General features: G+C 45.3%; 1 protein-coding gene across 1 annotated transcript in view; it reads right to left on the bottom strand.

The window, feature by feature from the left end:
* Positions 1 to 1,222: 1,222 nt before the first annotated feature.
* Positions 1,223 to 22,536, bottom strand: part of LOC126284332 (uncharacterized) — a 118,007-nt gene continuing 96,693 nt past the window's right edge. Inside the window, exon 3 of the mRNA XM_049983179.1 lies at positions 1,223 to 11,086. Within this exon, the coding sequence (XP_049839136.1) occupies positions 1,661 to 11,086 (9,426 nt within the window). The 3' untranslated portion in view covers positions 1,223 to 1,660. The remainder of the gene's footprint in view (positions 11,087 to 22,536) is intronic.

Raw genomic sequence — 22,536 nt, 5'->3', positions numbered from 1 at the left:
ACATAATTGTGCTTAAACTGACACATATTATTTTTATAGCGCAACGCAATCTGACTTTCAAAAATCCCTACAAAAGAATGGCCCTGACTAACATTAACCTATACCTTTCACGAATCACTTACCTCACAAAAATCTTCGTTACTCGAACTACTGCAATACAGCGAGCGCCACTACTGCCAGCTAAATAAAAGATTCAAACTACTGAAGGCACTAACTACTGATAGGCATAGTTAGCAAATGAAAGATTTTGATAGAGAACAAACATTGTATTTACCTTAATAGTCATAATATATATAGCAGTTCATGACATCCAGTCTTACAAATTTCAAAACTCCGCCATCTCTCTCCTCACCTTCACCACTGCTGGCGGCTCACCTCCAACTGCGCAACGCTACGCGCTGTTAACATCCAGCTGCCCAAAACTACAATGGCGAATATTACAACAATGCCAACCAGCCACTGACTACACAGAGCACAGCCAGTGATTTTTCATACAGAGCCCTACGTGGCGTTACCAATAAAAAAACCGAAACAGCCTACTTAGAACTTGAAGGTTTTTAAATATAACTGGAAAGATGGCAAACGTATTCCCTCATAAACGCTTCATAGTTATTTAAAAATAGATTAAAAAGTATTTCACATGTATGAACTGTGATCAGCCAGATACAACGCCAGCAACCTCGTTGAAAAAACAGTGGGCATCACAGATAATGGAAGCAAAAAAAGGAAATCATTCCTCTTACTGACACCGCATAACATTCTTCGAAAAGTGTACATTGTTATGTTCTGGGGGGCCAGAAAGCCAAAAATATACTCCAGAATTTCGGTAGGAGGCAGTCACCGCCCTTTCCGTTGCACAAATTTTAATTAACAATAGCGGGGATATCTTAATCACTAAAGTGTTTCGTTATGTGTCTTGTATCCTTTGTTAATCTTAATTTCTTGGATACAAGAAAATGGAACTGCAGCTTTATTGTAGTTCGTTTCTTTAACGAATCACAACACCTTTCATTGCCTACGCCCTGTCCTCAAGTGATATTAAAGTACACAACTACTAGTCATACCTGCTGATAAACACTGTAGTTCTGCCAACGCCACTGATGGTTTTATCACGACACGTTGTAAAATCTGCGGGCTGTCGGTCCCCGCACATGACAGATGAGATGGTTGTTGCAGAATGTTGTTTAAGGGCAGTGAATTTTTACAACACAGAAAAAAGTCATTATTGGGGTATTACATTTATTTACCTCTGCCTGTACAAATAAATGCTTTGAACTATAACGTTAAAATCTTATTGGCTATTTACAATCAACGTTTACATACAGCGCTTATTAAATTTTGAAAAGGCCGTAAAGCACTCCCGCAGCATCCTTTCCGTAATAATTATCTCACCACTAGTCGAAAGTCTGACACTGGAAAAGCGTTGATGCCATGCTAATACACAGCCTGAGTATAGAGATCCCTCATCAAACACTTTTCGCGATAGTTTTTTCTCTCTCGCACTGAAACCTAAATGAATTATAACTTACGATATATTAACATTCAACTGGGTTCTTTTCTGTATAATACACAAAGCTACAGTCCACTCTGATATATCATGTAACTATTTACAGCTACAGCATTAAGGTACATAACAATATTAGGTTGTACGACTTAGTCCTCAGGTTTCTTCTCGCCTCTCCGTGGTCCTGCTAGCAGCTGGTTCCACTGGAGTCTTCTCGACTTCTTCACCATAATAATGCCTCCTCCTGACTCGATCCTTCTCGAAGACGGCAGGTAGTGAATCCCCGTTGAGGCCGGTGACCATGCCCCTGACGATGCCGGCACGTTGTCGCGGTGGCAAGGCACTCAGGATCTTGCTCAGTATGTACACCTGGTGTTCGGAGAGTATGTCCTCTGCGTCAGCAGCTGGCGGCGCCTCGGTGACGTCAGTGGTACCGGACCTGTCGTACAACGATGCCATGTACGCCTTGTACAACTGCTGGCCGCCTGGTTTACCCCTCAACCCTTTTGGCAACGTCGAATCCTCGTCTGAAGCGTCTCCCACTGCGGAGACCTCCACTCTGGTGCTGGAACCAGTAGCGGGTCGCTGTTCTCTCGACAGCCCAACTAGAGTAGGACTTTCTTCTTGCGCTTCCATATCCGTTGCGAGCTTGCTCCCTTCGCTGCCACTTGCCTTCAATTCGTCTGTCTGTCTCTCTGTGGCGTCTTCTGGCCCACTCTGTCTACGCCGACTGCTGCGTAGGTGATTACGTGCTTCTGCCGTTGTTCCATTTTCCGTTCTCCCCTCGCCTGACACCTCTTCATTCTCGTTTTTCTTAGGCCTCTCTCTCCATGTCAATCGCGACGCCTTCGGTCGCCTCTCTATTACCCGTTCCACCCCTTCAGGCAGCCACATACCAACGCCAGTTTCGGTATCGACTGAATAAGTAAGTAGTCCACCAGTCCCTCGTCCCGGTTCTGTCTTCTTCGTCGTCGACTGCTTGTAGGACGGAATCGTCGGCGTGTAGAGTTCTCTGGCTGGAGCTTCAGTTGTCGTCACTTCCTTCATTCGACCTACTGGCTCCCTGTAGTCTCCTCCAGTGTCAATGTTCGTCTCGTATCTAAAATCTTTCCTCCTTCGTCCGTCACCACTAGCGGCATGGTAGCCCACTTGTTTTCGCTTAGATGAGTCTGGTGCATCTGTAGCAGTTTCGTTCACAGGAAATCTACGCGAAGGATAGCGCCTCTGCTTCAGTCCTGTAATACTAGTAGGAGAATTCTCTTGAGACTCTTCCACTGAAGCAGTCATCGCTCTCGGGTGTTGGTCATTTGAAGTACGTGCTCTTGTAGAATACCTGCTTCCAGAAGACACTTTCTCTTCCCTTCCAGTCTGGTGGCTGTTTTGTGGTCTAAAGTATGGCCTATCGCTTTCGCTTTTAGATTCCCCTGAATTTTTAGCAGACTTTGTGAGCCCCGTAACACTCGTAGGGGAAAGCTCGGAATCAGTTTCTGAATCTAATACCTTATCTACTCGGCGAGTGAACTCCCTCGGTCTCTGTGTTGTAAGAGTACGATGCAACTTCGATGACGACAAAGGCGTTGTGGTAGGAGGTTCAATATTCTCCTCCGATATTTCGTCCCCTGTTACGCTTACCGTAGTGTCACGATCGCTGGACGTACCTGACGTTCCTGCAGTGCCCTTCGTATCTGATTTAACCAGATTTTTATTACCTGTAGAGTTGTCTTCCTCATCGTACTCATCATATGCGTCGTATTCGTCATCGTAATAGTCACCAGTGTCCTCGCCGTCGTTCTCAGAGAGACGATTGTCTGGATACAGGACATAGTCTCTGTCGAAATGTAGCGACTCATAAGGCTCGTAAATATCCTCTTCTTCTTCTTCTTCTACTTCTTCAGTGTGGGTGTGGTATGGCTCAACGACAATGTCCCTCTCAGACTGCTCGACGAGTTCGTCGGCTAGGTTGTCATCAGGTATGTAGGTCCTGGTAAAAATCTCCTCTTTCGTGACACGTCGGTGCTCTACAGCCTTGATACGTCTAGAGCTCTCAGTGGTGGAAGGTGGTGTCGCGGTAGTAGTCATACCATATGGTGATCGCTGGAGGGCATTTTCCGCCCGCGCCCTGCCACGTTGACCTCTTATGTGGTGTGTAGCCTCTGTAGCCGGCTCTTCAGGTACGTTGGGCGGGGTCTTGGTAGCGGGCAGGCGCCGCCATTGGTGTCGTGGACGAAGCTGTATTCGCCTTGGTGCTGCTTCCGCGTCAACCGTCGCCTCTCCCGCTATACCACCTGCAGTGTGCTGTCTCTGATTTTCTGTGGGCTGCGCCACTGATACCTGAACGAGTTTCTGGACTGGACGATCCCTGCGAACAGTAATATCTGTTTCGTATTCGTTCTGGCGCCTCCGTTGGTCAACTGGATGGCGGTGCTTGTTACGAATCAGCTTCTCTGGGAGGATATCCGCAGTTATCTGTTTATCTCCACTCCAAACAGTAGGCTCTGTGGAAGAGACTGGTTGATTGCCATCATTGCCATGTGCGTATTGGTATCTACGTGCATCCGAACCCAATCTGGTGCGAAGTGAATTCCCTCTGTTTGCACGTGTCTCAGGCACACTTTCTTTCCTATCAACTGTACTTTCTGTAGAAAAGTCTTGTGTACCATCAACCTTCATAGATTCTTGCTTCTGCCATCGTGTCACCTGCAGCCTATCCTTAGCACCAGCTATGCTTTCTGTCGTTGTCTCGTGCGTATTGTCGTTGCTAAGGAGTTCATATTTCCTTCTTCGCATATTTGTCGGCAGTCTACTTCTTTGCCGAACTGATGTCACTGTTGGATAGTTTTCCGAAACTACTTGAGTCCGCTCTGGTTCATATTGTGGGCTGCCTGTAGTTGGGTCGTACCTCTGACGAGCGTGATTCACTACTGGAGCTGTTTCCGTGGAAGACTGAACCTCGGAATTTTCTGTAGCACTAAATGGTATGACCTTTTTATATTTGGGTCTCTTTCGCCTCTCAGTGGTATAATACTCGGGAGGTGTAACCGTACTGGTGACTAGTTCTGGAATAACATTGCTCTTCCTCAAGCTAATGAGGCGCAATGGCTTTACGTACTCTGTCGTTACCTGCGGTATATCTTCAGCTTTGGTGCGAGGAGATCCTAGCAGATTTCTGTCAATGTTCCTTCGAGGCGATGGCAGCTTCTGCGGTTCAGCTGTAGTGCTTTCTGTAGAAGATTCCGTTATGTGATTTGACTGATCTGGCAGTTCAGAGGTACTCTCCACTAGAGTCTTGTGCTTGCTGATGAAACTGCTTATAACGTTGTTAATTTGTGAAGGGCTGAGCCAAAGACCCAAGTCTTTTAACTTCTCGACTGTGTTTGTCGAGGGTACATTTCCAGTGATCGTCGGCACAGTATCAGACTTGTAAAGAGTGCTGATGTCATTCTCTCTGGAGTCATCTTTGAGCCTGGTGGCGCTGCCCGATTCCCTGTCGACAGTAGTATCGTCCCTATTTTTTCCTCGCCGGTTCTCCTGTTTCCCCCACCTGGTTCCTCCGTTGTATGCTACGTGAAAAGTCGCCAACGGTGCTTCCGATGAAGCTGTTTGCCGGCCGGTTTCGTAAGCTGTCTCCTCAGTGCTGGTCACTACATTCTGTTTCTCGCTATCCAGGGTTGGGACTTGACCATTCCCAATCCCTGAAGAATTTGAACCCCTCCTCTCAGTCTCCGTGAGCAAATTTTTGCTGTAAATATCGGCCTTGGCGTCTTCATAGCGTGGCTCTCCCCGTCTCTTGTCGTAGCTCCATGATGTTGGTCGACGTTGTGCAGGTCTTCCTCGCTGATTTATAGTTGTCGGTGTTTCAACCGGGATGCTAGCGTCCAAGTAGTCTCTCCCCCGCTGCTCTGCAGAACCCTGTATTAAGTTATTTCTGCGTCCTGCCCGGTGAGCTTTTGGTCTGCGGTTTCTTGGACGCTCTACATATTCTGTACTTCCAGACGGTGCTGCGTGTTCTTCAGGTCTCACTCTCTGACGTCTCCTGTGTCCGCGGCCGCGCCTGGTAACATCCTGACCCTCTCCACCGTCGCCGTAGTGTGTGTACAGCTTCTGGGAAGTCTCCATGGTGGTTCTGTGCGCCCTGCTCTCCTTTCGTCGTGTACTTCTGGGTGCAGTCTGCACTTGCTCATCCTCTTCCGGCCTCATCGCCGTCTGCTCGTGGTAGACTACCCTGCGGCTTTGTTCTACCAACTGGCTACTTATTGCATGTTGGTCAGGCCACTCCTTTTCTGACTGGTTGCTCTCCTGGACGGGCACGGCTTCCCCGTCAACACTCACCACGGCCGCGACAGTGTCACTCGCAGAAGCTTCCATCGGCTCCTCCTCTGCCATCGGATGAGAATCGCTCGCCATACTGTCTTCAAAGGGGGCGGCAGCTGCTACAGTCAGGAGACCCCTGTGTGGAATGGCTCCGATTTTCCTTGGCAGCGAGGGAGAGGCGACAAAACGGCTTGCAGGTGGAAGAGGAGGTGGTCGCAGACCTATCACCTGCTCCGACCGTGCTCGTGAAGGAACCTGTGCGAGGAGCTGCTCCACCAACAGCTGTGCTTGAGCAGGTGTCTGTGTAGGTGGAGCAGGGGGAGGGCTGATTCCTATGTATCCTACCTGTGGTACAACGGCTGTGTAGCCTTGAAACTGTATGGGGAGAAATGTTACTGGCCCAAGACTGGGATTTTTCTGTGGCTGTAACCCATTTTCGGAACGAACGTTCGAGCTGTCTGGGAAATGCGACGGAACGCTTTTCTGCTGTGATAAAAGTACTCGCGCTGGTAGAGGTTCTGGCTGGTCTTTGGCATTGGAAATTACTGCTGTTGTCTGAGGATTATACTGCCTACCACCTGCACGAAGAGGCTTTGGTGGGGTCAGCTCCTCGGATGGAGTTGGAGGCTTTCTGCCATCAGACGTAGCTGTCACTACATTTGGGTAATTATTCTGGTTGTGAGGCGAAGTATTTGAAGGGGCTTGATTCTGGTAATTGTGAGCGCCGACGGACGGTGACGAACTACTGTCTCCTCCGTGTAGACTAAATTTTATATTTCCGAGAGCTTGTATGTTACGAATGTTCCCTAGGATTTCGCCGTAGAAACCCATCGAGCCGTCATCACGTATACTTTCGACTTGAGAACTCGCTTCCTCTTGTTTTTCTATATCTCCTTCTTTGAAAAACGGGCTGTCCAGTGGTTCTGCTCCCCAGTATTTCACTTTGAGACACTCGATCTTGTCTCCCAGCCCTCTGAGCCTCGGCAGGGACTTGGGCACTGGTCTCTTGTTCCACTCGCCAGGTCGGCGACGTTTTGGAACTACATTCTTCAGGTTTGGAGAAACTTCAGGACACTGCACCAGAGCTTCTCGAGAATCGTAGAATTCCATGCCACCCGCCGTCTTCTGAGGAACGGCATGAGGGTTAAGTGCGTAGCGAATTGGGGAATAAGCGGACAGTGTTCCACTGGGTACACCATAATAAAAAGGATATTTCACGTTGTTGAATGGTGCCCTAACTTTAGGGTGGTCGATCTCTTTTATTGCTTCTACCCACTCTTTTTGTTTCTCTTCAACTTCGCGGTCTTTCTGAGCATCCAGTTCCTTTTCCTCTTCTTCTAGTCGTTGCTCTTCTTCTTCAGACTCCAAGTACCTTCGTTTTCCGCGGTTGCTTTCATTATGTTCCGCAACAGAGCCTGTTGTTGCACTATCCTCTTCGAGCCCGCTACTATTCTCACGAATGTCACCTTCTGTATCGTCAACATAGTCCTGTCTGTCTTGTGCTTCCTGAGTGGGCTCTTCTTCCCCTTCTTCATCTGCTCGCATATCATTTTCATCTTCAGAGTTAATCACAGATGACGCTGCTTGGTTGTCAGTGAACCCTTGAGGTTGTAGTGGACTTATGAGGTAGGAGGCCCACTGTGAAGAGGCGGCCACTAACGTATCACTGGCAGGACGTCTGCTGATAACCTTATGATACCTGCCATCTTTTCCGGAGACATACCTCTCGCCTGACACTTTTGTTTCAGATTGCCCTTCGGAAATGTTGCCCGTCACTGTCGAATAAGGAGACACCACGTCTTGCAACTCAGTTAAGTTGAGAGCCTCGCTAAGTGTATGATTTCCATTCCCACTGGTCTGCACATTAGGTTGAGAAAACTGTGCTGAGGTGAGATGAGCAGTGATATTTGCTTGCTGGGAACTATTTTCGTGGGGGTTATTTACGAGAATTTTCCTTGTCGCGTTGTTCACTGACGGCAGCTGATGATATTGGAGCGTAGTAGCTGTTATTGTTCGAGGCTTTCCTACCGCTGCGTCTGTAAGCATATTACCCGTTTCTGATTTGTTACTGCTAGAACTAGAAATTTCCGTGGTTGGCTGCAGTGCCTCCACAGAGCTGGTACTTGCCGTTGTACTAATAGGCAGTATGACGTCAATTTTTGGATGTAGGTATTTCACAACAGGTGCTGTTTCTTGAACAAGGTGCTGGATCGGTCCCCAGAATCCTCGAGAACTGAAATACTCTCCGAAATTTGCTGTTTCCTTAACGTTCAAGACTTCTTTACTGCTTACTGTGACTTGCATGTGACTTAGGTCTTCGGGTTCTGGTGTGGTTGAAACCGTTCCATCAGTAGCATTGTGCACTTTTGGTGTTGTGTTCTGATCTAACACATCGTACTGTGGTCTCCTACCGCCATTTAGCGGTATTACTTGAAGACTTCTTCGTAGACTCGCTTCTGTGGAGGTAGGTTCGGTGGCCTTAGATTCGTCAGTGACCATCTCTGGGGCGGTAGTGGTCGTGGTGGTGAGGTTGGCAGCGACGTACCTGGAGGAAATACGTAGCCTGGTGCCTCTTCCCCGACCGCGTACTTGTGATTTGGTAGCCAGGCCATCACTATTTCCAGTTCCCGTTCCTTTGGAGTCGTTATCACTGGGTCGAGTCTCGGGGGTAGGTGCTGTCTCAGCCGCTATCGGCTCCTGTTCCACTGACAAATGTAGACTGCTTTCTAGTGGCAGACTTGGATGTTTCGAGTACGGTGTCGGCTGCCATCTTCGGTAGGACGTGCTGTCTGTATGAAGTGTCTCCAGCGACAAATCGCTGTCTGTTTCGTTCATTCTTTCTTCAGCAGGCTCTGTGGAGATTTTCTCATCTTCAGTGTCGTTGTGGTTGGCGGTATCCTTTGGAATGGCAACTGTTGTCGTCTCTGCGGCATTTTTCTCGTGCTGGCCAGTTTCATCTGTGGCTTTCTCCAGTTGGACATTCGTATACCTTGACCGAGGTGCCGACTTCCGCACACCGAAGGACGAGCTGTCCAGTTGCAAAGCCTCAAGAAGATGATCAGCATCAGTGCTGCTCAGTTCCTCTGGACTAATAGTCGTTGTGATAGATTCTTTGTCGTAGTCAGCTTCTGTATTGTATGGTGTATCCCACTGAGAAGCTGCTGTAGTTGTGACACTTCCCTCTGTGTCGGTTGCACTGACATTGTCTAAAGTAGTGGTTATAACCATAGTGGTCTCCTCTGAGGGTTGTGTCAGCTCCTCTGGAGAGTCAATTTTGCTATTCAGTGGTCTCGAATGTTTGGAGTAGTGCTCCAGCTCTCTAGCATGATCAGACGAGCTATCGATCCGTGGATTGTCACTTGTATTTTGTGTTAACCCTACAGCGGGGTCTATGCTCGGAACACTGTCTGCTGTCTCATTGTAACTGCTATTGTCTCGAAGATGCCCTCGGCTGATATACACTGGTAACTTTGGTTCTTCATGGTTTTCCTCTTTATTTTCTGGTGACCGATCCTGCTGCTCCACGTGCGATACTGGAGCTTGCAAGACATAAGAGGAACTGAGAGTATCCAGAGTCTCCAACGAGGAACTGTTGGCAGTCCTGTTCATTTCCATCTGCGGAGTAGGCACTGTTCCAGTTACATCACTCCTACCAGTGTCATTAGTTGCTCTACTTTTGGTCTTTATGAAAATGATTATCTCATCGGCGCCATCTAGACTGGGCCATGTTACAGGCTGCACCACCTTCGTCTCCTCCAGCTGTTGGGCTTCTTGATCCTGGTCTTCAACAGCTTGTTCTGGCTCTGTAATGTGTAAGTCGACTCTGGACTCTGCCACCTGCGACACAGGCAGAGTGAAGGGGCGTGGGTACCAGTAGGGCTGGTTGAAGAAGTTCTGCGGTACTACCTGCTGTGAGAAGCCCTCAGTGCTATCACTGGCAGGGGCGAGGTCCGGGAAGGCCCAAGCAGAAGGGTCTGCAACGTTGTCCGCAGCACGACCACTCTCTCCCAGTAATTGCGGTACATGCTGATCGCTACTGGCTCGTTGCACCACCATGGTGTTACTCTCCCTGGGTCGGTACACGCGCCAAGAGGTCGGTTGTAGTACCGTTTCTACAGCCTCAGTGATTTCACTTACCTCTGATGAAGCAGCCTCCATTGTGTCTAGCATTGATTCTGTAGGGCTACTCGACTCTTCAGTAAGGAGCTCCTTAACTGGTCTATACTCAGTGGCGTGATTTCTGGCATGACGCACCTTTGGTAGCTCTGGCGATGTGCTAGATGTCTCAGTCTTGGTGCCAATGGCGTCTGCGATGAATTTACTGAACTCTGAAGGAGTCATCTCTTCAGAGAATCTGTCTTCTATTACTAGGCGAAAGTTGCTGGGTTTCTTAGTGACCTGATTCTCTTGAGATGACTTATCAGAGGCAGCTTTGTGTTGTTCAGGAATTATCTTGGGCTTTGAAGCCAACTGCATCGGCTTTTCGGTGCGTGGAGCGTTACCTACTTCAGATTTTACATCTGGATTTTTGTCCTGCGCGTTGCTGGCGGGTCGCCTCCGTCGTTGATTACGTTTTCTTGTATCTGCCTTATCTATTGGTTCATTTGTCGGTTCTTTGATCGCTATCGGAATTTTCGATGATCTCAGAGGTGATTTCCTGGCAGGCTCCCATTTTGACGCCTCGCGGACGCCTGAGTCGTCATTCTCTTCCGGTGATCCAGATGTTGGTGGGTCAGATTGTGCACTCTCACCAGCTGCACTGGTTTGCTCCCTTATATTGACTTCGGAACTTGTTGGGTTAGTATTTGGTGGAACAGCATCCTGGCGTCTAGAAATCTGTAGCCTTATTGGAATCGGTACGCGACTATTCTCTGCCTTGGCAAGTTGGATGGCTGGTGGTACAGTACTGGCTGCTACGGAGAGCCGGTCATCGACTGCAGTAGAGGTAAAGGGAGCCGGTGGCTGGGCCGGATGCTTGATGACATGTGTGTAGCCAGCTACCAGTTTGTTGGGCTTCCTGCCGTCGTCCGAGTCCTCCATGGACATGACGAGACTGGCCTTGTGCACCATGCTGTGCCGCACTACGGGTGTGGCTATGGCAGCGGCAGGGGCGGCGTCGACGTCTGCGTCCACCCGGGCAGCTCCCCCAGGTGGCACACGCGCCGCCTCCACGAGCTGGCTGCCCTCGTGGTGCTGGTCGTGTGACTGTGGACGCCGGCGTCGCGGCGGTGTCCTCTTGCGCCCGTCCTCGTGGCGCTCGTAGTCCTCTTCCTGTAGAAACGAACGTTAAGTGTCAACTGGGAAGACAGATTATGAGACGGAGATGTAGTAAAATGGGTGAACAAGAGAACGCTAAAATTGAAGGCAATCAAACTCAGAATAATAAAGTGGCTGGGGCATTCAGCGAGAACAGACTGCATAGTAAAGAAATGTTTAGAAGGGTGACAACCGGACGAAGATTTGAATACAAGGATATACCTGCTGACTAGGACGATAAAATTTGTGATACCGCAACACAGAAAATACGTCGTCAAAGAGGAGACGCCAAGATTTCAGTGAAAGACTAACTATAGAACTGAACAGATGATTTTGATGACGACGATGACATACAAGAACCTTAAATCAATGTCATTCTGTTTTTTTGCATCAGGTGAATCATTACAGCTTACAAACGAAAGAAAAGAAAGACATAAAGCAGAATGTCAGGAAGAAGAGAAAAACAAAATAAATAAAAAATAGTGATCCTGAGAGAGGAATCTGGCTCAAACTGGACATGGATGCGAAGTAATATCGACTATGACCTTTTGAAACCATCACGACACTCAACGTTGCAGGAAATTTAGGGAATCCCCGGTAAAACGGATGCCCTGATGGTGACTTTTTCCCAAATAAATCCTGTGTTAACTATTTCCTGATGATTGTTGGCGCAATCGTAAATTTCTGCATCTACATCCATAATTCGCGATGCACGTTACATGGCGGGAGGCACTTCTGGTACCACTATCTTTTCCCTCTCTCCTGCTCCAATAGTGAATGGTGTGTGGGAAGAATGATCATAGGTAGACTGCAGCGCAAGCTCTAATATCTCTGAAAATTTAGGTGTGCCCATTTCACAAGACCCATCCGATAGGAAGTAATATTTTGCCCGACTCTTCTCGAAACGCACTCTCTCAGACTTTCAATAGCAAACCTTTCTACGACGCACCACCCGTCTTTTGTATTTTCTTCCCGTCTGTTGCTGTTGAGCAACTCTGTGATCTTTCGACCCTATCAAACGATGCAGTGACGAAACACGCCACTCTTTCATCTTCTCTCGCTATCTCTCTCTCTCTTTTCCAACTATGAGTTCTACCTGGTAACGGTTCCAGCCTGCCAAAATCTTTTGAACACTTCTTTTACAAGCCATTGTTTCATGAATGAATTAAGTTTCCATAATACTCTATGAACCTTAGCCATGCATCTGCTTTTCTTGCTATTAGTCTTATGTGGTCATTCGACTTCAGGTCGCTCCGGATGTTTACTGCTAGCTATTTTACGGTAGGTGAGAGTGTTGCACCTTGGAACAATTCCCAGATTTCCGCCTATGGCAAGCCTCCTTCTAATAGAAGTTAAATTCACTTTCCATTTTAAAGTGACAACACTCACTTTACGTGTGTGCTTCAGTATTGTTCTGAGATCACAAAAATTACCGTGGAAAAATAAGGCTTTCCGAAAGGTGAAATGCTGCAAGAAACAACAAGGTCATTTTTCTATGAACAAACATTCTATTAAAATTTATAAGTACTGGCGACCGACAAAATGCATAATGGAACTAACCAAGTCTGTTTTTAACAGTCTATGTGTTATATTACTACACTACTACGCTCCTGTAGTCAGTAAGTGAAATCAAATTAAGAAGAATTATTATCAAAAACGAGTCCAAAGTTAAAACATTTTGAAATAGAAGCTAGTGGCAAGTAGCATAAATTTCCATTTTGGAGAAAAGGAAAACAGTTAAGACTTTATAGACACTAAGTTCATTTGGAAACATCGTATGTTCTATGCTGGAATACCTTTCAACTGAAGGTATAAAATGGTACATGAATGACGAAGTATGGCTTGATCTTCCGTACGTTATGCAACTAGTTTTAAAAATAAGTAGACAAATTACCCACTATAAAGTCCTGGCACTGAAAAATTAACAGTATCTTCCAAATAGCTTTTAAATATTACACAACTCGTAGTATTTGAAAACGCTTCACCAAACACAGTATCATGTCTCACAACAACAAACAATCCCAGAAACTGCTTATAACAGTGATTCTAAAATCCACGTGGTTCTGAAAACAGTTATTAGATTGTAAGACCGACCAGGATACACTATTCTGCATATAAAACACTCTCCCCTACCTACTTTTTCCATACATATACAGGGTGTTAACAGGTATAAGTGCATATATTTCTGTTGGAGATTGAGGACGGTGTTTTGAACAACATTACATTATTACTTACTTCATTTGTTGACTAATAATTATAGCAATTACAGGTCGTGCGTCTTTATGTTGGTTAGTGTTGTGGTTGGCAGGAGAGCCAATACCGTGTTACTAGGGGAGGCCGAAAGGCTCGCGTTTTAGTTGACGCAGGCTGGCGTGAGGTCTGGAACAGGACCAGGAAATTAGACTTGAGAAAAACGGACGTAGCTGGTGGAATACTTAACTTTAATCCATTAATGATTAACGTCGGTCTTGACGGTACATGATTCACAATATCAATAATAACTGATAATGGCGCCTTTCTAGGTCGTAGCAAATGACGTAGCGGAAGGCTATGCTAAACTATCGTCTCGGTAAATGAGAGCGTATTTTTTCAGTCAACCATCGCTAGCAGAGTCGGTTGTACAACTGGGGCGAGTGCTAGGAAGTCTCTCTAGACCTCCCGTGTGGCGGCGCTCGGTCTGCAAACACTGATAGTGGCGACACGCGGGTCCGACGTATGCTACCGGACCGCGGCCGATTTAAAGGCTACCCCACCTAGCAAGTGTGGTGTCTGGCGGTGACACCACAGTTAGTACCTCCAGGTACATGGGGCAACAGCAAGCGATTAATGCTTATTTTCCACTAGGCGATAGGTCACGTGCTAACGAATGAACGCAAAACTGTTAGTCTACACCGATGAGCCAAAGTATTATGACCACCTGTTTAATAGCGTGTTGTTCCACTTTTCAAACACAGTACAACAGAGGCTCTGCTTGGCAAGGATTATATAAGTTTTTGACAGTACTCCAGAAGTATGTCTACGCACAGGTTAAGCAATTCCCGCAAATTACGGAATGGTGGTTTACGAGCTCGCAGCTGGCGCCCGGTATGTGCTCCAATGGGTACAGATCAGGCACATTTGCTGGGCAACACATCAATTTGAGTGCACAATAATGCCCCTCAGACCACTGTAGCACTATTCTGTCTTTGCAACATGGACAGATACCCTGCTGGAAGATGTCATCGCCTTAGGGGGAGATCTCAAGAATGAAATGATGCGGGTGATCGGCAATTACGTTCACGTCCTGGTGTAATACAGTTGCATTGACCTGGTGTAATACAGTTGGGTCGTTCGCGAACTAACGGGTCCAAAGGAATGGTTCACTAAGATGAACAGAACGATCGAGGAACGAATTCTAAGGAACGGTCTTTCATAGTTCACTTTCGTAGCGGCTTTATACTTATAGTTCCCGGGAACGGGGAACGGTCGGTCTCGTTCCCGAACGGCACGTCGGCCGGTCTCGTCCCAGCCTCGGTGCCGTTCCCGTCGGTCTCGGTCTCCCTCGGCCTGACTCGTCCTTCTTCGCGTGGCCACTCGTCGCAGTTCCACTGCCCACTGCTCATAGTTCAGTATCGAATTGTTCGTTTCGTTCGCTGTGCGCGCCCATCTGCTTCAAACCTTTTTTGAACTCTGAACGTCTGGTTTTTTCGTATTCTATTCAGCGTTCATGACCGGTAATTAAAATGTATTTTATAATTACGTAAACTACATAAAAATTACGTAACAAAACGGCGTATCAGCTTACTTCACTATTTCGATAAACAGCAAAAGAAGTACTTGTGAAAAGGCAAGATTGTTTTTATTACACACGCAAAGGAAGTCTGCACGGCACACACGAGTGACCATTTTCCGTCTTTTTTTGGTCCAAGGTAAAAGAGAATGTTCATTGTTATGGAAGGCAGATCGACTTACAATCGAATGAAGCCCACGCTTCCTAATCGAGTGTATGGTGTCGCATATTGTAAAGACAATATGATTCCTACAATATTATTTCAGCGGTACAGGGTGGCGCACGAAAAATCGGCCCCGAGTGCTAGACTGCTTATTGTCGCTTACCAATCGTCACCTATTGTTCCTAAGTTCCTTGTATTAACTTGTTATTTCTTCACTGTCTAATTATTACGTGTTTATCTATTCTGCTCGTAGCAGTCAACAAAACGTGAGTAATTGGCGAGCAGTCTGTACTCGCGGTCGCTTTTTTGTGCTCCATCTTATATTATTTCACTGCGATCATCGTCATATGCTACAGTTAGCTAAACAAGATGTTTTGCGGAATTACGAAAATTACAAGTGTTTCAGAAATTGGTTATGAATAAAAGCACTGTACTCCAGGGTGAAGGCAAGTCGAGATGTTTCGAAGAATCACGAAACTCTTTTAGGGTGAGAGAATTCGGTTATGTATACAAGCACTGTAAAGTGCGCGTCATTTACGACGGCGGCCGAGTTAGGTTCGTTCTGCGCATCTGATGTCACAAAACACAGTCAGCCAACGAACAGAGAACGACGTTGCCAGAGCTCGACTGCAGAGCAGAGCACGGACGAGTGTCTTCAGTTTTAGAAACGTTCAGTCATAAATAAAGTAACTGAACGAAAGCAATGTCTTGATATCAGACTTTCTATAAAAGAAAGTTTGGCAAAAGCATTCTTTACACCAATTGCTTTATATTCTATTAATTAATTAAACCAAACAAGCAATAAGCCTCATAATTCAGGTGCTAGCAAGGAAATTCATTCTCACCAACCGCTTTGTAGCAATAAAGAACAGCGGTAATTGTTTATTTCCTATTGTACTTCGAGAAAACGTGAGTAATTCATAATCATACCAACAGTGTTTGTCCGTATTTTGTGTCATTGTTTAAAGTACTCCAAGAATTCTATTTAACGACGAGCTACATTAGCGTAACGGTAAACGAGCATGGCTGCTAAGCTAAAGGTTCCGAGTTAAAATCTTGTTTGGTGCTTAATATTTCTTTATTTAAAAACAATATCGAAGTGTCTTACTTCATGAATTTTATTCGTTTGAGTGTAATTTTTTGAAATTTCTAGTGGCAACTAAAATCGATCATACGGGAAGTATACGCTGTGGACTTTTGTCTCTGCAAACTCTTCAAAATTTCGTGCAATGGTTTACTACATTTAATGCTGCACAATAACTGCGTTGAACATCGAAACAAAATTAAGTCGTTTATGGTGGGAAGGTATCAGTCAAGAAGATGTGTAAAAATCAAATTTTTTGGGCCAAATAGTGTTTGTGAAATCGAGTGATAAGTATGTCAAAGCAGTTGGAACACCATGTGCCTGCACAGGCGAGCAGTACAGTGACGACAAAAACGCGCACAGCGCGGAATGCGGGGAGGACGTTTCTGAAACAGCGAAAGGGTTAATGCGGCCGTGGTGGCTTTACTTCATAAACTGCGCGCTCCCCCTAAACGTAAGTTTGGGGACTATACTATACTATGGCGCTGCTTCTCTTGGCGCGTGCAAATGGCAACGCAGCAATCTCCCTCGTCTGGGCGGGCATGCGCGAGCCGCAAAGATAAAAGAATTGAACTTAACTCCAGGGTGAAGGCAAGTGCCTCTTCTTGGCGCCTTCCATCGTTCTGTGACCCACGCTGCTATTTTCAATTTTTCATAAGAACCATGTACGAAGCACAATGAGCGATGAACGAGTAAAAATGAACGGTTTCCAAAAAAAGGCCGATCACTAGTTACCAAGGCTGAACGACATGGCCCATCTCTATGGTGTAACACCAAATACGACTCATTGGACAGGCGACACGTTTCTATCACCCACGGAGTGACGCTGTGACCACGGCAATCATAACTGACGATGTCGCAGGATCAACACAGGAACACGCTCCACGTTCAACAATGCCTTTTGAACGGTGTGCTCTGAAACACTTGTGTCTGCACCAGCTTTGTATCCTGCCGCCAAATCTGCCACAGATCGCTGCCTATCCTGGATTACACAATGGGGGATCCTCCGACCTCTACATTTTTTGACGAGACGAGGTCGTCCAACACCATGCGGCCCACTCGTTATTTCACCATCCTTCAACAACTTCCCATAGGAGCTCACGACAGTAGAACGTCTACAGACGACCAGCTTCGTCGTACCGGAGATTCTCGTTTCCAGCCGCAGCGCCACAACAATGCGCCCTTTGTCAAAACCGCTTATATCAGTAGATTTGTGACCCGTATCTTCGCTATAATAGCTGCCCATTCGTCTCCCTTCCGCTTACATTCTTTCCTTACATCACGTGCCGGCAACAGAACCGGGAGGCATGTTACCTAGTGGTAAACATTGGCCATAATGTTTTGGCTCACCTGACAGGCATAGTCCACTTAGTGGTGTAGTACGATCGTGCAGAAAAGTTACGCCGTAAAGTATGTGACGTGTTTGTAGTAACACTGTTCAAAGGTGATACAAAAAAACTAACACACTGATGTGAGTGCAAGTTAAGACATAACATATAAAAATATCTGCACTTGAACCCGTTGCATCTTTATGGTGAAATCGAACGGTAGTGGACCTCTTCGCCTATTTCTGCGCATTGATTTATGTTCAGAGTCCGTTGCAGTCTCTGTGCTAATCATAAACGCTCTCCAGGCCTTTCTGAAATTCGCGCCAGTGTCCCAGTCAGCTGCATCGTATGCGAATACCCGAACGAAGCTTAAGACTATAATCCTTATTTATACTGTAAACAGTAACTCTATTCTCACACTTCCTTGCGGTACTCCCGAAATTACATTTACTATTGTCAACTTTGTTCCATTAAGTAGGACTTTTGAATACTGTATGCAAGGAAGGCCTGCGCCAAATCACAAGTCTTTTTCGGTACTTGATAAGTTTATATTCCGTTCACTAAATGACAGTGACTATGTGTATGTAGTACCATGTGTAAGTAGGCTGTTTACGTGTTTGTATGTTGGCAGCGCTATGTAGCGCTCTGCATTAGTAACTCTTGACAGCGCTGTGCGCACTCTGTAAGAGACCCTGTGGCGGTCGCACAAGCGTTCGAAGTTAACAGTCGAGGTGAATCGCCAGCAGTGGTGGAACTTGGAGGTGAACAGCCAGCAGTGATGGATGTTTCGTGTGGGTAGTCAGCAGTGATTGTGGTTAGAGGTTAATAATTAGCAGCTTTGGAGATTTGCAGTATTAGTGCGAGCGGACGGTCTGAATGTATATCCATCATTGAGAGTTATTACTGATGAGTATGTAATTTTTGAACTGGTTTTCACGTTATTTAGGTAGATACATTGTTTACTGCGCAACAAAATCTTTCATTTGCTAACAACATGTCTATTGGGAGTAAGAGCCTTCAGTAGTTAGAATCTTTTATTTAGCTGGTTTTATTGGCGCTTGCTGTACGGCAGTAGTTCGTGGAATGAAGATTTTTGTGAGGTAAGTGACTTATGAAATCTATTGATGAAATGTATTTGATTAAGACTGAAGTGCGAGATCTAAGTGAATTGTTGTCCGTCACGTTACCGCTTGCGTTGTTCTAACGTTTGGTGAATTTCAACGCCACGTAAGCTGTTAATTGTATACCCTAAAATGACACATTTCCTTGAAGTGCATGGCATTTGTTATACTTTAGTTACACAACGAGTTTAAATACGTCAGTTATTACACTCTATAAAAGTTGTTAACCCCAAAAGTGCTCTTGGGGCGGAACGGGACACGGCAGAATAGGATAGTGTCCCGTTCTGCCCCGTCATATTTTGATGCAAGTAGAAAGCAAATTATATTCTTTTTTCTTTCCCCCTTGCTATTCCAGATGGTGCGAACGTACATGAAAAAGTCTGCTAGACAACAATGGGACGTAAAGCGATAGAAACGGCAGTTTCAGCAGTTTCATCTTCCCAGATGGGATTTTTAAAAGCATTTAAGCAGTACCGATATCAACATTGGAAAGATATGTACGTAAAACTACGAATAATCCTGACTACATAATTGACAAATCAGATGGGATATTTAAAAAGGTGTTCACTGCAGAACAAGAACATGATCTGGGAACATTTCTCAAGTCAATGGAAAGCAGACTTTTTGGTCTAACATTGAAAGATCTCAGATCACTAGCCTACAACTAGCTGAAAGAAATGGCGTACCATACAGATTTGAAAAACATACTTGTCTAGGTGGACAAGACTGGGCAAAAGGATTTATTACGAGCCATGCTACACTGTCTATTCGCAAGCCAGAAAATACTTTTCGTGCTCGAGCAATGGGATTCAACAAAGTAGTACTTTCACAGTTTAACTCTCTTCTCAATAATGCTATTGATAAGTACAAGCTGACTGCTGACAAAATATTCAGCTGTGATGAAAGTGGCTTGACAGTTAATCCTACAAGTCAGTCGAAAGCAATAGCACTTAAGGAAAAAAGGCCAGTAGGAACGGTAACATCTTCAGAACGTGGAGAAACCGTTACAGCAGTCATCTGCATGTCTGCATCTGGGTTATACATGCCGCCCATGCTTTTCTGAAAATAAATTGGATTTATTTACGATAGATTTTTTTAGTTGGTATTGCATATCGTGGTCGCCACTACCATTGTAAAGCTGTTTTTGCGATAATAGATTCGATATCTTAGCAACAAATAGTTAAAGTTGTTTCTGTAACACCCTTTTACGACTTAATACCGGAGGTACATATGTTCCAAGCTGTGTACCACAGTCTCCATTTGAACTATAGAGCTAATGTGTGTTTTCCGATATTAGCCAGGATTTATTTACGATTAATTATTTTTTAGTCCGTGACGGTGGCTTCATGCCCGTTACAGTTGTAGATCTTGTTTGCACGATACTCGATTTGTTTGTTTCGTAAAAAAGGTTTCTCTTGTTTATAAGTGGTAGATTATAAGCTAAGTTGTGATCAAAAAGTCTCCGTTCCAAGGCCGTGCAGTCCAGAATCAGTGTACCAGACAGGCATCATAGCCGTAAGCACTGAGGCAGTCATCACACCGATGCAACGGGTTGAAGATACCCGCCTGGTAAAACTTCGTGTCCTGAGGCGTGAAGAAGTCTGTAGCTGCCTGATGCACGTCCTCCTCCGACAAGAAACGTCCTCTTAAAGGCCTTTTTAAAGACCCGAAGGGGTGATAATTGCATGGGAGCGACTAGGACTATAAGGTGGGTGCTCGAGTTTTTCTCAGTTGAGTTGGATTAGCGTCTTCGTCATGCTATTTTCAACTGGGGGGCGTGCTTTATTATGAAGCAGCAGAATCCCTTGTAGTACACCATTCCACAACGACGGTTTTCGACATACATGCAGCCCCATACACATTCTTCATTCTCCCAGGGATGTCTACCGGTACAGGTTCTTCGACACCCAGGAAAAGAATAACAGAACATTTGACCTGTTTGGAAGCATTTGGTAGTAGCGTCGCCATAGTTACCGCACAGACGTTAGAATGACTCAAACGCCTTTCTCTATATATCGTTGCTTATATACCCGCACCACATTGAATGTACGTTGCAGCAACGCCAACAAATCATAACTCTCTATTGCCCCCAAAAAGTCGTAATTCGACTTTTTTCAATATAGTAAATTTTCCTGGTGAGAACTGTTGAAAAGGTACCGCTCCTTTTTCTAAAGTTAGTTATTATTTGATGCGAATGCTTTGAATCCTGAGCTTAATGTTCCATGGTCAATAGTCGATTTTAAAACACTATTATGCTTAGCCCGATAGTCTGGCTAACGCTCAAAATCCATGTAACCCTTGCACCATATTATAATGAAACTAAATGAAAACGCAACTGATACTGCATGAATGGCAAGTCACCAAAGAACACAACGTACAGAATACGGTTCATGTTTCTCTCTCTTTGGAATTAGAGCCTATTCTTTTGTCTTCTTATGTTCATTGTTCTAACCTTGTAAAGCAACAACTTAACTGAAAAATAAATACTCCTTGAGCAGCATTTACCGTTTTCTTAGGATTATTTCTTATTGGGGCGTAGTTTCAGATTTGCTGTGAAAAAGAATCTATTTGTAAAATATTCAGATCTATTTTGGGATAAGAGCCATATAAGACCAACATTTAACCCTTACAGTAACATCGAATACTATAATCAACAGCGTAAGTGATGATTTCTAGAAAAGTCATTTGGCCTGCTAGCAAAGAAAGGACGTAGTCACACAGGATTCAGAAAAGGATGGGGGCGGCATCTGGTGATTAAACGCATCTCTACATCAGGCACGCTTCAATATAGCGGAACCTGAGGAACAACAGTGGAGGGGGCAGATCTGTCATTAACTGTGACCAACCTGATATCTAAGCTCAGAACTCAGTTTATCATTAGTGTTGGCTGCAAAAATTTCCGTTGACAAATTTGCCCATCGGGTTAAGTTGGTTCATATTACCCCAGCAATCTATGGTTATCCCTCTACACCCCTGCCTACATCTCATGCCCGCTCTTATGCATTCAGACACACAGAAATGGAAATGAATGGAAGGAGGGAGAGTGTGACATAAAAAATGTGAATGAGTCCACTTTTATATGCAAATTTGGTAGTATATTAAGAGGAGACAGTTCTTCATGTAACATATAACGATACCAGGTCAGAATAGTGTGAACCAAGCTAATGGAACGAAACAAAAGTACAGCATCACTGTGTACGTTATATGTTTAAGAATATTATCAACGGTATGACGTTATATTAGCCATGTTCATTACATTGTTCGTCGCATCACAATGCATGATAATTATGTAGCTGCTCGTGTTATATCACGATTTGCTCTTTAAACTAGAATTTCGCTCTTAAATATCATTTTGCGCCACTTTTGCTAACTTTATATAGTAATTCCAAATAATAATAAAAACAGATATATTAGAAATGGAAGTACGAGCTGCTTATACTGAAGACCATTCGAAAACAGTGGAGTCCATTCGCCCTCGTAAGGAGCTGATACAAATGCAACATATCACTGCACTGGAATAGTTGAAGGTTAATCCTGTTACCTAGTTACGACCACCACTGTAATTTGCGAGGACGACTGGTCGAATTATCACATCGCCATGACACAGGCCTGAACGTTCCATGCGGGTGTACCCGCTAGCGGCCTACTGGAAGTACGTGGGCTGTGGCGTGGGGGAAGGTAAGTCAGACTGTGGTTACAGACTGTCCCAGCCCTCTAGGTTGAGCGTTATTCTGACCCGGGAGAAGGAAGGGGTACTATTTTAAGATAAGCAAACAATGACCGGAAATTAATTTTCCAGGAGGTATGGGATCTGGAATGGCCATGTGTGCTAAGTACAAGTATTTAACTGATTATGTTTGGTAACAATTAATACCCTGGAGCACAGATCATCGTGGCGCAACCTTGAAAAATACTACCCAGTTATATGTGATGGAGATTAACTTTGTTATCCTTCCACGAAGATGCAGCACTACTCTCAACAGGTATTTAAATTGTAAAC

Source organism: Schistocerca gregaria, chromosome 8 (genome assembly GCF_023897955.1).
Source record: "Schistocerca gregaria isolate iqSchGreg1 chromosome 8, iqSchGreg1.2, whole genome shotgun sequence".
NCBI lineage: Eukaryota > Metazoa > Arthropoda > Insecta > Orthoptera > Acrididae > Schistocerca > Schistocerca gregaria.
This window is presented reverse-complemented; position numbering and strand designations above follow the sequence as displayed.